Source organism: Eucyclogobius newberryi, unplaced genomic scaffold (genome assembly GCF_026437365.1).
Source record: "Eucyclogobius newberryi isolate DKJ021-1_F unplaced genomic scaffold, fEucNew1.0.hap1 SCAF_16, whole genome shotgun sequence".
NCBI lineage: Eukaryota > Metazoa > Chordata > Actinopteri > Gobiiformes > Gobiidae > Eucyclogobius > Eucyclogobius newberryi.
Genome location: NW_027315790.1, coordinates 13557301 through 13574479, shown reverse-complemented (window position 1 = coordinate 13574479; position 17179 = coordinate 13557301). Strand labels below are relative to the sequence as shown.

Sequence of the window (17179 nt, the reverse complement as noted above, 5' to 3'; positions counted from 1 at the left end):
CAGATAAAACCTAAAATGTAATGATGCAGGATGTTACCTTCTACAAACCTGTCCTGCAGATAAGTCCTTAACTTTGTTTTTTAACTTAATGACATGCTGTAAAAAAGGTAGATTAAATCATAATGGTATATATTTGAAATATATGTATGAACAAAGAACATGTATGTTACATTGTACAAATATATGATATCAACATATCTTAAGGACGCTCTACAATAAACATAAAAAATCCCTGTAAATTCAAGCCTCAATTTCATTGATAACTGAGGTTAAAATTAGGGACCAAACAATACCGTTGTGTTACATTTGATTCTTGTCTTTATACACAGCGTCTTTGGGTCACTGAAAAGCGCTATATAAATAAAAGTTATTATTATTATTATTATTATTTATACATGGATCATGATCATTTCAATTAAATTTAGATTTTTGGCAGAGCACAAAACTTGTGCAACTTTTTCAGTTAATTTACTTAATAAAACAGACATTTTCAACAAAATGCATGAATGTTTATACACAAAAAATTTAATTAAATAAAGGTGTTTAAATGGGTTGTTTTCTATGCAAAAACAAAACTTAAAGAAGCAGTTGTACCTCACGTGGACTTCAAAGCGTTAAAACCTCAACTTAATTTTTTCATTTTTTTTTTTCAGCAAATCTCTGAAAATTTTAAATATATATTCTATATAATGTATTATCTCTTCTACTTATGATATTGTTTGCATATTTTACAGAAACATTTCTTGTTTACATGACATTTCTTGTTGGTTTATGCAAACTGAAAACACCAGCAGCAAACCCGCTTGTGTCGGGCCTCAGTACTGATTTCAATGCACAATTGCTCTTTCAATAACTTCTCACTGTGCTGACCCTTTGTTTAGAGGACTTCGCAATAACAACCCCATCACAAGTGCCTTTCAGTGCATTTGGCTTGGCTCTAATGGCAGATGCTGATGCCCTGGCTCATACATTAGCTTAATGTATGGAGGGACAGAGAGAGATCGCTGAGCTCGCCTATTTCCATTTTAATGCTGGCCATCCCGAGGTTAATTCAGATATGATGCGGTCAAGGGAGCCATGCGAACGCTGACACATACTGGGAGACGGATAGTAGTGTCGAGAAGCTAGTGGGCGGAAGAAAGGGTCTATCTCCTGGGATAGCACACACAGACGTAGTATAAACACTGCTAGCTGTTGTTGTTGCTGACTCGAGGAGCAGGCTATGTGATGGTTGACAGCGCTGTTACACGCTCATGCCTATGGGACGAGCATCGAGCATGTTTAGAGGGAAATTATCTCTAAACACTCTTAAGGGAGGTGGTTTTATGAGATGAGAGGTTGGTGGCACTCTGGAGGAAAACAGTTTGATGAAAGATACTTGTTGCAGTGATATTTTAATTAAACTTAAAGGTCTTTACGTTACACTTGTGTCATATAGATCATTTCAAATTCTATGTTATCAAAATGTTCACAGCTTGAAGCAAAATGAAGTTGAAAAATGGGTCGTGGGCTGGATTAAATCATGGAAGGCCTTGGAAGGCCTGTGGGCCATATTGATTAGCCCTGGTCTAGAATGTAAGATTGTCTTAATATTGTGGCTATAATACAGTGCATTTACTGACAAATATCCACACAACAGAGGTCACATGTTGGAACTGGCCCATAATGATCTGCATACTTTCAACTTGGTCAGATTTTGTCCATTTTAGGTAGATCTCCCACACAGCAGTGCCTACCATCAAACTTTTCATCAAAGTCCAAAGAACAGCTCAAACTGAGCTCCAATCTGGCAGATTTGAAGGGTTTTTTTCCACAAATGTGCTACTTTTTACTGGTAAATTGTATGTTTAAAAGCTCTTACATTTGCATGTTTTTCTCGCAAAATTGCTAGCTTCTGGCAGATTTGGTCTACTCACAAATGTGGTTCGAAATCCACAATCAAAGACCTAAAGTTTGTTTACGTCGTGACCCATCCACAGTTAGTAACATGACGGAGAGTTAGTTACATCACACCACTGAAATCTTTGTATAATATATATTTTTATGATCTATTATTAACTATATTTGGGATTATGAAATAATACATATAAACTGTAATATATATGTTTTTTTTTTATTTGTACTTTTAATATAAAAACATGCAAAAACCTAAATTTGATAATTTGATTTTGCATTCATCAAAAATCCGTAGTGTCTATCATAATCTCTTATTAAATAAACAAATAATTTAAACAATTGCAAAAATCTTTACTTTTATTTTTTTATACCAATTTCTCCATTCAAGTTACAAGCGGCTCCTCTTCACTTGCCTCCAGTTGCCTCCGATGCGTAATTTAAAATGTATTTGTTTCCAAACTTTCAAAAAGTCTATAGAGCTCAAGCACTGTATTGTGGGATATTAATGCTTATCTATGTTTACAATGGTTACAATGTTGAGTCTGATTTGTGTTAAAGAGCCATTAGAATCGTACATTATTAACTTTTAGTCCAGTCTTTTATAACCTTATTTTACACTTCACTCATTCCAAACAACAAAATGTGTCCCTTTTGGTCTTAAACTCTGAAAAATCTAAATTGTACTGCTGCTTTGCAAACCCAGGCTGCACAGGGTTGGACGTCCCCATATGGCAGGACCACGCAGCACCCCATTGTCCTAGAAAGGAGGCTGAGTACGTTAAATAGCCCTAATCCATAAAAACAGTGCTTCCTGGCCACAAATAGCACTGCAGCTTTTGCTAACAGTGCACATTAGGCACTATCTTGCTGAGAATGTCACTCCGTCTGTGTCCTCGGTGCAGGAGGGCGTACAGGGGCAGAAAATAGCCCAGAAGCCATCCCTGTGATGTACTAGGCTTCCTCTTTCAAACCCATTTATTCCCCTAGCCACTGCCTCATTTTAACTTTTGACCTGCTGCAATGTGTTCTATTCTTATCTTCAAATATACACTTACTTTACTACAAACTACAACTGGGAGATATATCAAAAATGGCTAATATTGCACTTGCTAGAGATCTAGAGATATGCAGGTTAGACTATTGTGTATATCATCTAAAATATATATCATCTAAAATAAAAAGAACTAACATTCACAGTGTAATCTCCCAAACAAAGGTTTAAGGGGATATTTCTGCAGTTTTGTTGTTCATTTTATGGCCCATTCACGTTTTTATGCCCTACTTGAACCTTTTTAAGACATTTCCAAAGCAAATGTTTTATCGTTATCAGTTAATGCAACTAAAATCGACATATTAATTTTTGTTATTATTGCCCACTCCAACTACAAACCACAACAGTTCAACGTTACTAAGCTGACATTGTGATGTGAATGTTTTATCAAGGGTTTAAGAGTTGTGCCCCAGTAACTAAATCCAGCACGCTACTACTACTATTCAAAATATTACTATCTACACTCTTACAGGTGGTACTGCTTGTTAAGAATACTATTGCCACTTTGTTTCACTATTCTTACTTACGTACTACTACTTGACCACGTATAGTACTCAATGCCAAGCAACAAGACATATTTAGACACAAAATGTATTACTAGAAATTCAAGTGGAATTACCTGCATTGTGTATATTGTAACATATAACATGTTTACTGTCATATTGATCTTGCTCCTAGTTTCTTCCAGTACTTTTTCACAGAAACCGACCCCCGTCTCCCTGAAGCATCCCTTCACTCTCCAGTACCCCCCTTTCTGTTACTTATGTTATGATGACCTCTCTGTGGTACAAGGCTCTGTCAGTATCTCTATCCAACCCAGTTTTCTTTTCTTCTCAGCTTTACTCTTTCTGCAAGAGAATAAACTACACAAAGACAGTGGACTGACACAAGACCTCTTATTTCCTTCTCACAGTTAGTTTGTACAAACTGCAAATATTTCCACCACACATAGTCGTACCAAGGACACCTCCAGTTCTACCTCTGGTTCTGTCATTGTTGAAAAGTCTATGTAATTAACTCTACCTGTGCCCAGCAGCATGAACTTAGTTTATGTCCTTCTCTAAAAAAATGTCTTCAACTCGTCTCACGGAAATTACACTTTAGGCACATTTACAATTTCAATACACCACAATATGATGAGTACTCGGACTATTGAAACCTCCTCATGTCAGGCAGATGATGGGCACTGCTGCAACAATGTGTTGAGAGATTATGGTAAATCCGGTCTCAATTAATTAATTGGTAAACTCCAAATAGATATCACGCCGATGAGAGAAGAGAGAGAGCTTGGTGATACTGTTCTGTCAGCCGAATTTCAAAGGCATCCCAAGTTGGCCTTAGAACTACTTCAGCTGGTAGTTGGTTCCATTCCATTCAATCCATATATCTATATATCTATTTATCTATCTGCCTACCTATCCCTTCCTCTTTCCACTGGGCCCTTTAGGTTTTCTGCTCTCCTCTTCTTTTCGCTCGGGGTTGCTACTCTACCAGAGCCAGACCCAATGACCATCCATTCGTCAAAGTGTCAGAACACACTGCGGCAGCTTTATGTGGCTGCTCCCAAACAACTGCCCCAGCAAAGGAAACAATAGTTCACAGGCACAAGCATACAGGCAGTGGGAGGGCTGCCCCCGGAAAGGTCGCTCCACTCCCTGAACACTCATTTGGCAGCAGGGGCAACCTGGAGATTGAGAGAGCCAAATGGCTAGACAGAGGAGGAAAGCTGTTGAACATGCAGAAGGCTAGTTAGCACACTTTCCATAAATCAATCAATAAGCAAAGTACGATTCTTATAACACAGTTTAGGCGACACGGTGCGATATATACTTCAATATTTGTTAGCATTTCCATTTGTGATATGTGATGACAGAGTAATTATAAAAGAGCAGTTTATGGGAGAAAGCTGTAAATGTGGATTTATATTTTAGTAGTTAACTTGTCACCAATTCATTTATAATTAGGTGACTAGTCAAATGATTATACACCTTTTAAATGCATTATCAAAAAATACATTTGATGATTGAATCTTTGTGGCTATGGAATATGTGTTTATTATTTTCCTATGTTTTTTCCCAGTCAATACAGCCCAGATAACTATGAGGTTTGTCAAAATATGGTGTTCGCCAGTGGTACAGTGGATAAGGGTGTTGCACATGTGTGGTGTCTACCACCGCGGTGGCACTGATTCTAGTCCTGGCCTCAACATTTGCTGAATGTCTCCCCCTTTCCCCCCGCAGTTATTTTCATAGATCACGAGTCACAATTTGTCAATGAATCATTGCAGCCTATGCACACACAGTGATTTATTATAATGCATGCAATGCAATGCTTTGCCTAATCAAAATTAGATTGCTGTTATTTGTCGCAGCATTTATTAACGGGTAAAAGGCGTTAGGGGGTTACAGGGATGACAATAACTTTGCAAGGTGTTTTGTAAAATTTCAAGTAAAATAAAATGACTGCTGTAATTTTTTGTTTTGATTTTGGAAAAACAACTATTCATGCTGACAGTTGTACTCCCACTGGTGAGATTAAAAATATATTTACATATTAATCACCATAATAAAAATGTTGCAAGCACAAGGAGATTTTAATAAAATGTTTTCCCTCAATGTTGCAAATATTGGCTCCTCACTCCTCTCTTAGCATTGACTTGCTGAACCAGGCAATTTCCAGCTCTTCCATATTCATAAGCAACTTAATTGACCTAAACCTATGCAGCTTAAGAAAACATGACCTTCCACTTTAGACGCTGCTGTGGCCAAACCAAAACAGCGCAGCCAGCACTCTGTTTATGGGCTCTTTAAGGAGAGTCACCCGGGTCAACTGCAAGATGGGCTTTTCCTCCCTAGATTTACACTGGAAAGTGGCGGAGAGGGTCACCAATGCGTCGTAGTTAATTTCATAATGCACTCGAGGCAGGCTTAAATATTTCAGCTCCAAAATCCACTTTATCAAAAGCTTTCAGGGCCAAAAACAACCAAAACTAAACTTGCTTTTAGCCATCAAAAAACTCTAGTGAATTTGAAGTGAAATGACTGGGAAACTTTTACATTCCTGCTCAGAAAAAGTACAGCATAATGAGCACTGTCTTGTATTGATGGTAATAATGTTCGTTAAGCCCGTTCACCGATCTTCCATCTTTGAAACCTTTACAAGAGCTTCAGTTTTGGAAATGCTCTGAGCAAGTTGACATCTGAATTGCAAACCTGTCAAACTTATTCAAACACACTTTCTGTACTTCTAAAACAACAGTTTTTGAGAATGTGTTCTTTTGCTTCCTAAATCCCCCTCGCCAGATGCCAAAATGAAAAGCTGCGTCTGTGATTAAAAAAACTTTTAAAAAATACGTTATGTCTTCATCAGTAAAAGTTTAGACATTCTTCCAAAAATGACTGTTGTACTTGAAGCTTGACGGCTTCCACTGAAAATATTTTAATTTCTTGTCAGTAATTTGTTGGCATCAATCACTAACGTTGCCACAGCAACCATCATAACCACTCTATCTTCTAATTATGGACTGTCACAGGAAAGGATTGTATTTGTCTGTTTCTTTTACATGTTGGTTTTCATGTTTACAGTTCAGAGGTGGGCAAAAGGGCTGCACAATATACAGTATCACAACAGTTCATGATATTGCATAATTGGCCAATGTAGTAATCAATACAGCAAAAAACAAAATGCATAGCAAAAATCAATCCAAAATAAATTAGCAGAGGTTTTTTGTTGTAGTTTTTTGGGATAATGTGTGTTTCTAAAAGAAAAAGTAAGATTTGGCTTTGATTTAATCTTGGTTTTATTAACCTTACGATTTTGTCCCATTTCACCCCTCACTGTCCACTCAAATAAAGCCTTCCAGTCACAAATCCTTAAGAAAAAAAGAATACAGGTTTGGTTGTCTCTTCATTGTCCTTGTCATTTTTAGTAGAGTATTCCCCATTGGACTAAAAAAAAGAAACATTTAAAAATGTCTCCTCCTCTTAACACATTAATTGTATTCAGAGCCATTTTCCTGACATTCTAATTCTAATTCTAATTCCTCCTCTTATCTGGTCTCATAGTAATGTACAGAGGTCTTTGGTCCACTTTGACCCCCATCAGCCTCTCCCGTCACACCGCTGCCTGGACCATTGATTGGCATTTGTCGGCTGCAGCCTTTATAATGAAGGGGATGATGGGATTATTGACTTCACTGTTTATAGGAAAATGAGGGAGGAGAGGTGGATGTCCGTGAGATAACAGAACTGGAGTGGAGCTCGCTCAAATGAACAATTCTTTAATGAGAAAGCCAGACAGTCCCTGAAGTGTGTTATTTAATGTTGCAGGCCATTGGTTATCCAGGACAGTTACTCTTTGGAGTGCAGTCATTTATTATCATTTGAACATGACATGTTTTGTTTGGCTTTAAATTAAAGTTCTAATTCAAAATAAATACACAATTACATGTACATAATACATTACCTCCCCCCACCAGAAATGCAACTGCCCCACTTGCACTTGAGTGTTTAAAATGTGTTCACAATGAGCTCTTGAAGTGTACAGGGTGTTACCACTTCACTACACACTTCTCTCTACACTTCCAGCAAGTGTGGAGTGATGCAGACTTCAGGCAGGTAACATTCCCACAATGCATTTCACTGTAAAGTTTTCAATCGGCGCAGCGCTTGTACCTCAGCAACTTAGCACCGATTGCTAACTGGACAATGGAAAGAAATGCTTTAACAGTTAATCTGATTCTAAATAAATATGCGAACAGTCCCGTAATTACACAGTAAAAACGTTAAGCACTGTTCTATAATCCAGGCCCATCCAGCAAACTAAACTGGACTGTGGCTTTGTGATTTTATTAAATGCGGTTTAACAACACAGCTGACAGTTGTTTTCTGTGCGGACTGACTCAATTCTTATGTTTACCACCCCTGCGCCCTTGTGCACTCACACACTTCAGTGTGTGAAAGTGTGTGAGTGGACTTTCAAGTATGCAGTGCAACTATTGGTACTTCTGGTGGGGGAAGATATCACCTCTCCACAGATCTGACCAGTAACTTGGCCTGGTGGCATCATTTGTTGTCTTTATTGATTCATTTAATGTCATGCTTTCCAAAGCTGTTTGCAGACCACACTCCAGAAAAGTTGCATAGTGCACCTTTAAAGCAGATGATACAATTGGGAATTGTTTTCTTATATTTACCCATCATGCATTGTCACTAAAGTGGAACCTGTGGCTCTTCAGGAGTGAATTCACACAAGTGCACGTGATGTTTTGGTCTAGTTCAGGTTCACATGTGTAACCTGGCTCATGCCAGGTCTGGAAAGTCTCTGGCCAAAAGCCGTTGGGACTTTAATAACATGCTTCACACTGGTCTGAAGCATCACTACAGCGGAAGAAGAAGAAGAAGACAATCCAGTGTTCAGAAAAGCCCAGTCATCCTTCTCTTCCACAAATGTACAATTCGCCATTATGTTCACAGCTTTCAAAAAACAAACTAGTTGGTTCTAAAATAGGCAGCCATGTTTGTTTTGACTTCCACCCAAAACACAATGCTGCTCTGTGATTGGTCCAGTCCCACCTGCGGGCCCTAAATCCCATGTTAAACCACTGGTGTGGACTGAAAACAAAACCCAACAAAATTCTTAAGGGTTTGTGAACTCACGAAAATTGAAAGAATTCATCTTGCTGGCTACATTTGAGTCCCGAACTCAACTGTCTGAGAGCACAGTACCACCCCTCACCAGGAGAGGGCAGTGCGTCCTGTGGGGAGCACTGTGTCAGCACGTTGGGAAACAAGAAGAAATGACGGCAGATTTGGTAAATATTAAATTAAGTCTGAAGTTTAGAGCAGCAACTTTGACCGAGAATAAAGAAATTGATAGAATTAAAATCGGCAAGTAACTTTGTTTGATATGTTTATGCACCGTTATGACATTTTTCAAAACTGTTTGCTTGTCTTTGGTCTAATTTTCCTCAACTGCTCGTTTTATGTTGGTGTAAAAGTAGCCTACAGATACAGCTGGTCAAATATGACTCAATATATACAGTAAAGTGTTCAAGCAAAGTAAAAGTAGCTCAGTAAAATTAATATTTAAGTTTAAGTAAGTATTTGCTTAAGAAAATTGATAAAATAACGAAAGCAGCTTTTTGTTCGTGTAGAATTTAACCGGAAGAAGGATTATGTCGCATGGCGGCGGCGCCCAGACGGTTTCTCAGAATAAGGTGAATTGAGATTGGCAGCTCTACGTAAAATAACTGGATTACAACAGATGGCGGCACCCAAGGCAACTTCTGGAATAATGTGGCTATTTACTACCTCAATGTGGATATTTACTACCTCAATAACATAAGCCAACTCATAACTTGGTGGACAAAACTGCAGATTTTTAATTACCTCTAAAAAGACTTCTTAAAGCGCCCACTCTGCGAGACTGGTCGCACGGGCCCAGCAATCAAACCCAACACCTTCTTGCTGGGAGGCAGTTGTGCCAGCATGCTGTTACAAATAATAAACATTCAGTTGTGAACATAAAAAATGCAATGTTAGACCTGGTGTTAAAGTTGACGCTTACCCTTCCTCCATAGCGCTATTCAAAACACATCGCTGCCGTTTTGATCTGCTGTACTCTTCTTTGTTGTTTCCTCTTAAGCTACTGAGGATAGACGAACAAAGCACATTATGTCGAAGTTATTTTAAGCATTACGCAGCACATATAGGTCACTTTTCATTACTCTCTTCTCACTGTACCTTCCACGTTCACACATTTGCTCAGCCTCTCAACCAGCCCGTCGAACCTGCCTAAAGTGTGCGCTAGCTTCAGTGGGTCGTCACATGTTAGCTTCTTGTAAGAGAGGTCAAGCATGTGTGAGGAGCTGCAAAGTGACGGCTAAGGGGCCTCCATGTATTTAGCGATGGGACGGGCCCCGGGGGGTCAACAGAGCTGTGATGGATCCGTTGTGACTGGAAGTGCTATTATCCGGTTGCTGCTTATGCTGTCCAGACTGCGTAGAGATCTTTTGCGCTGTACGTGGCTGTAACTCTCCCCCGCACACAGGCAACAAAAGGCTGGTTTGCTTTTGTTTTGGTGAGCCCGTGCGAGGTTGAGAGGCATTGTGATGCTGCGTTTCCCCGGCGGAGTGGATACACAGGAGGATTGTCAATTGAGGTGTCGGGAGACTGCATTGGTTTGCTGTAATTGACTTTAAACCATCCAATCATGAACAGTGAAAGCTGAAGGTTGAATGTGCGCTGGCAGAGTGGTTTGCTTGCAGTGTAGAAGCTGTGTGTTCTGATTTTTGTTAATATCTGTTTCAGTGCAATTCCAAGTAATACTATGACAAGTATGGTGATGTCGATCTGATACGGTTGACAATAAGTTCTGTATTGAAATGCATTAAAACTCCTCTACTTTAAAGAATCTGAAGTTGTATGAACGGATCTGACAATCAAATATATGTGCAGATAAGCTAAAATATAAACAATGTTAATTTAAAAAAAAAAAACAGGATTGATATGTTCGAAGGAAAATCGATTTGAGTCAGTATTAATATATTGATATTTTGGTTCTTTTCACTTGTGAGAATATAAATATGCTTTTCCCCTGCATATTAATGAATAATGATTTTTTGAAGAATGATTTGAAGTAAAAATGGCTTTTAATATTTATTTCCTAAACATAAACGATACAGACGTGTAGTCATTCCCATTTAACCCCTCCACATTTCTTCCTCCAAAGTGTGAAATCTGCTACAAACATGTTTCGACTGACAGAATTAGAACTCTGGATTAAAAAGACACAAACTGATTCAAATGCATAATCTAGGCTCTAAGAAAATAATAATTTAATTTTAAGTATGACTACCTCATCCAGGTGGTGTGCCGCTCAGATGGCCCTGAAGTTGACTATTTAATTTGTGATTCGCCAATTCTGCTCAATCAAATGTGCCAGAGGGATATTTTAGACATTGTTCTGTCCAATGGAAAAGAGAAAAATTCAAATGTAAAGCGTCTACCTGGAAAAACTCTCTGTACCTTTCACCCTGAAGGCTTCTCACTAAACAGTTTTTAACACATACTTCGGCGCCGCAACATGTTTTATTGAGATTCTGCCTGAGCCAACAGCCGTAGGCGCTGCTTATTTCTACAGATCAATTTATCCTATTTGCACATGGCAGACATAAAATAAATTAGCGACAAACATGAAACCTTATTGTCTATTTAGTTGTACGTGTGTTACTTAAGTGTCCCCTAATTAGCTGCCTGTAATTAAATTGAAATCAGGCTGCATTGTCATTCAAGTTGATGCAAACAAAGAGGAAATGTCACCTATATTAACAGCGTGTATTCTGGACACCGTGCACTGACCTTTCTTGTTTTATCTCGACTGTATTCAGTACCTTCTTTATCTAGAATTCAAAGGCTTATCACTAGATAATTAAACGGCACCCACAAGATAATTAAACGGCAATAAGGTTAGCACAATTCAAAGACCATTATAATTATACACTATTAATGAGAATGTCAAAGAAATATCACACTAATCGAATCATATCCTGTTATAGTAAACAAACGTAATGTACAACAGGGTGTTTAGAGTTCCAGCCGTAAATGACATAGTTGATAAGTCACTATGTTTGAAAGTGCAGGTTTAACAAGGCTGTGTTTTCATGTTGCTGTGGATGAAACTGCAGGGTGACCGAGGAGAGAGATGGCTGGGGATGTGATTGGTCGAAAGGCAAAGGCAACAGAACGTGATTGGTTGACGATGACAGACATGATAATCTTGATTACATTTTTGCATCTTTCTTCATTTACAAAACATACGTAAAGCTGGAGTATGTAACTTTCCTGGTGGGGGGGGTGGTGTCTGTGCCCTGATTTGTCTCCATGGAGATGTTACTGCTTTGCCCTGAAATGTTCATTAAATTACTTTAAATGTATGTATGCATGTATTAAATTACAAGAAAATGCTGTGAGGGTGGTCACCTTTTCACAGATTTTACCTGTGATTTGGCTTGTCTCCATGGAGATAATTACGTTTAAGTTAAGTTTAACATTCAAGGCAAAGCAATAGCATATCCGTGGAGACAAGCAAGTGGCATATGCTTCACCAAAAAAAGTTAGTGTAGCTTTAGTCGTATCACTTTGAGATTTAGCCGAGTCTGTCCGTGACAATTTTCCAGCTCGATATTGCTAGCCGACAAAAAATGTGGATATTATGCTTAACTGAACCATGCAATAATTTTATGTTGCCACCAAAATATATTTCATATTTCCGTGCATAGAAAATAATTCATGCTGTGTAATACTCTGATCCATTTTTCATTTGTATATACACAGTGAGAATTAGTCAGATAGCACACCAAATACACGTTTAATCACACATGAGTTTACATTTGTGATTAAAGCTCATTGATTAAAAGTCTTGGCTGCATTTACAAGTCATTCTGTCTAGAGATTTAGAACAGAAGCATTTGGCAGTGCAAGCTCTCTATTCACATCGCAACACACTCTATTCAAATACATATGGAAACACATTGATGATTGCCATACTGTAGTGCCAAGAAGAACATTCATTATTCGCAATGTAAAGCAATGTGTTGCCTACATGATGTGTGCAATACAAAACTTGCCTTTAATCATGATTATTTTGATCATAATTGAAATCATGATTATTTCAATCGTTCATTCATTCTTTTTCTACCACAGGAGCCTATCCCAGTGACTTAGGGTCTTAGGCGGGGTACACCCTGGACAAGGTTCAGCTCGTTGCAGGGTTATTTCTATCAATTACTTTCTAAACTGTCAAAATTAACTTGTAAAAAAGGCATTATTGGTAATGTTACATACAGGCCAAGCCTTGAAATAATTATTTTTACGTCTCTGTCAACATGGCAGGTACCGATCATTTGGTACCTGTCATGGCTAATTCTGAATCGGTCACAAGGAAAGGAAAACAGAATAACATAATTAATGAAAAATTAACTTTTATTAACATGTCTCTTTATCATTTTACAAGCTGAGAAATAGATTTTCAAAGTTAGGGGCCAGGGGGGCCCCTACCTGAAAAAGTTAGGGGCCCCCCAGCAATTTCAGGGGCCCACAAGTGTGCGCGGCATTGCAGCGTCATAAGATAAATGTGTTGTTTTAAACCTGGTTATTAGCATGTAAATCAATTTAAAGTACTTTTATCTGTTATTTGATATGAAGAGCACAAATACTGAATTCCTATAAACCAGAGATCATGATGTTTAATACTGTTTAATTTATTATAATAATGTTTCTTAGATACAAAATAAATACTGTTTACAGCATTTGACACAAGGAGATCTTGTGGAATATATAAAATCACAGCCTACAAAATAAACTACTAACATACATACATTGCCCCGATGCTAACATCGGGGCCCTTGAATACTTCCACATTGACATTGTCCCTAATGTGCAAAATTACAGCTTTTGTTGCAAACAACTTTAAAAAGACTGAATTGCGAACTGAGGAGATTGACGCCCGCCAACCTCGATATCACTTGTGGCGCAAAATTAGACCGGGCATTTCCGAGTACAACCGAACGCAGCGGCCAATCAGATGCCCGCTTTCATCAACATTAGATCACAGACACCGCTCGGCCAATGAGAAGCGAGAAGACTGTGAAGTGGCATGTCTGTCAAAACGAAACTTAAGCGATGGAAATGCCCGCGCACATGCGCTCCGCTGCCTTCCTCCGCTGTATAACTACAGCAATAACCGTGGTCTGTAGTACAGCGCGCCCGAGTTTGTGCATAGGAATCGCTTTGGGCATGTTCACCGCGTTGTTTTTGCCTATTAAAAATGTATATTACGGCGAAAAATTTGCGTCGGTCATTGTGTCCGGAGCCTCGATTTTGGAGTCGGTCAAAACTGATTTTTGTGCCGGTCATTGACCGTGTCCGGCCCGTTATTTCGAGGCTTGCAGGCAATGTGACACTTTTGTTTAATCCAAATGTGTATTAGAAAAGTGGCTTTGCTCCATGTTTTGAGGGGGAAAACAAGAACAAGTATTTTCAATTACAACATGTTTGTAATTGAATAGACTAATAATTAAAATCAAGATTATACATTTGATTAATTGCACATCTCTAAATCAGGGACATAAACTATGAATGGCTTTGTTGTGATTGTGATAATAATCAGGAAAGTTCATCAGTATTAAAGTCAAATGGAATGGTTGAAACACTGGGCTCTAGGCTTTGTTAACTTTCCTTAAAACTTTCCTTAAAATCATATTCACACTGTCACTGTCAATTGTATTGTACTGTATCTTCATCATTGCAGAAAGGCTCAATGTTTTATGTCTTTGCTCTGAGACTGTATTTTACATCATTGCAGTAAACTCTAACACATTCTGATCCCAGTTTCTCTTCTGTTCTCTCCACAGCTCAGAACTGCAGCTACACATTGCACAGTCCCAATGGGACGATAGAGAGCCCGGGTTATCCTTATGGCTATCCAAACTATGCCAACTGCACATGGGTGATCGTGGCAGCAGAACACAACAGGATACAGCTGGTGTTTCAAGGCTTCGCCCTGGAGGAGGACTTTGACCTCTTGTCGGTTTACGATGGACCTCCCAGTCCTGGAAACCTGCGCACAAGGTAAATATGGTTGGTGTTCAAAAGCACTAGTGTTTTGCTGTAAAGAGAAATTAATTATGGAATGCTTGGTTTAAGCTCAGCTGGTAAAGCGCTCGCCCTCTGAGCTCAGTGTCGGCAGTTCAAACCCCGCTCCTGACATTGGCATCATTGGTAGAGCAGTTAGCATCTCAGCAACTATGAATCTGAGGCTCAGTACAGGGTTAAAATGGTGCCTTTCTACCGTCAAGGCTCTCAAAGCTCTTTACATCAATGAACCACTCACTCATTTACACCTTTGTCATTAAGACTGTCTTTTTGAGACCTTTTGTTAATACCAGTCATATATTACATACCACTCAATTAAATCCTTCTGCTATTGTTTACCCAATTAAATATGTTTCTAATCCTTTTGGATATCTGTACCTAAAGGGACCACCAGTGGGCATAATTATAATGTGTGGTGGCCTACTGAATAAAACGGAATAAAACAGTGCCTTCTGCCCTGTTGACTTCGTGGGGATACTCGCGTTCAGAGCACACACACAGACACACAGACACTACGAAGAAAGCGAAATGAAAATTACTTGAGTGTGAAGACTCAAACAAACATTTTCTGAACCAACAGTCTCATTCGTCTGCACTGTAACAACCTCAAAGAGTACAGCGCTTATTGGCTCGCTGCTTTGCAACATTTCATGCTCACTAACTTCTGCAAGAGTCCAGTTTATTCAAGAGTGCACTGTTAAAACCACAAAAAGTGTGCATAGTGGTGGTAGAGCCTGACTGCAATGTTTATGTGGCAGTGTTGTTGGACTAAATGTGACTTAAGGAGGTAGTTTCCTGTTTCAAGTCAAGATAATTAGAGGTCAGACATGTAAATTAAAAAACATATTGGGGTAAATGGAGGTACGGGATTTAATGCAACGACCTTGGACAGCCAAAACAAATGTATTAGTCGACTATACTATTACTGAATGACTCACTTATTGGAGGTTATAATGTTTAGCAACCTCCTTCTGAGGCACCAAACGGGTTCTCTCTAACACCTTCTGGAATCAATGCGTGCAATGTTTGAGATCTGACTCCTCATTTTACCAACTTTTACTATATTTACACTGGTTAATCTCTCAGTTTTGTCTCCTTCACAACTCATTTGTTCACTTCAGATTCTTCAGATCTGCACCGATTTGTATTAAAAAGTGTCAGGAATGATCAAAAATATAATATTATACAGGAGACATCATTTAATAATATAAGATGTATGGAAAAGTCCAGCAAAAATATATTTTCATTCATATTTGTCTCATGTTGGGTTTTTTAGCAATAAAGATGTTTGAATAAATTGAATAAATGCAAGATAGATATGTTTAATCCCATACTGTGAACATTCCAGGCAAATCAATATTATCTCCAAGGAGACAAGTAAGCGGACTCCTTACCAGAAAAGTTACATAGTGCATCTTTAACGGTCATACAGTGAAATCTTAAATATTTTTTTTTCCACATTATTGTATGGGAAACTTGATAGCAAACCTTTCACCACTGATTATGTATGATCTCACGCTGGTCTCATTATCTACATATTTTTATCAGATCACTTCAAATTACACAAGTGGCTGCTTTTAATCCAACTCACCCTGCGCTATTAGCATTACCTTGCTAATGCACAACTGATCGCTCCTAAGAGACCAATGAGAGTCGTAGCCTTATAAGAGCTTTGTTATTGTCACTTTTAACAATGTATTTGTAGTGGTCGAAATATTCTGTCTCTTTTTTTGGTGCTGCTGGTGCTATTCCGCGTCTCCCTGCAGAAAGTCAATGAAAGGGAGAAGAAAATCCATTATAGATCGGTGTTCGCCTCAGCCTTTTCTCCTGTTTGGACTTTAGGGCACTGTTGTATATTGATGTGTCAGTGGGACTGGGGGGAGAATGTGGTCCATGTTGGACTTTAAGTGTTTGAAGCAATAATTATTAACAGCCCTGTCAATAACCTTTTTGATGGAAGTTATAAAAAATAATTGATAAGAGTAATTACAGTCTTGTTTTTATTTTAAAATATTTTTTGTCCAGTAGGCTTCATTAGACAGAATAGTTCAGTGTGAAGTGGGGAAGTGTCAGGGCCGGGATTCAAACTCATTGCGGCCGACGGCACATGGAGCCTGGCATGTGTGCTGTCGCCTTAACCACTAGAGTAGAAAAAGCTTCAGTTGTAGTCATCTGGACTCAGTTTGAAAAAATAGACTTTTCGACTCTCATCCAAGAGTCATTGTCAATAACAGAATTTAGGTCGAGAACTCCGATATTAATACTGTTCTGTGGTGAGACCCGCCCATTGGGAGGAGCCTTCCTGAAGTAGAAAGAGTTGTTTGTTTCAACAGAAACTCCCCCTTGTATCTACCGAGCTAGCCTATTCAGAATCTTAATGGGCTATTAGAAACCTCTTTGTCTTTGTGAGACCCTGGCTCAACCACCCTGAGTACCTGATTAGCATCTGAATGTCCTTTACCTTTCCAGGGGTTCAGAATCCCATTATAAATAACAGGAAGATGAAACCTAAGCCCTCCATTTCTGTTTAAAGAAGGTCTTTCTTTTTTAACAAAAATAGCTTCCTTGACTCCTCTTT

General features: G+C 38.7%; 1 protein-coding gene across 1 annotated transcript in view; it reads left to right on the top strand.

Annotated features, from left to right (window-relative positions):
* Positions 1 to 17179, top strand: part of csmd2 (CUB and Sushi multiple domains 2) — a 245291-nt gene that overhangs the window by 18517 nt on the left and 209595 nt on the right. Inside the window, exon 2 of the mRNA XM_072447628.1 lies at positions 14361 to 14577. Within this exon, the coding sequence (XP_072303729.1) occupies positions 14361 to 14577 (217 nt within the window). The remainder of the gene's footprint in view (positions 1 to 14360; positions 14578 to 17179) is intronic.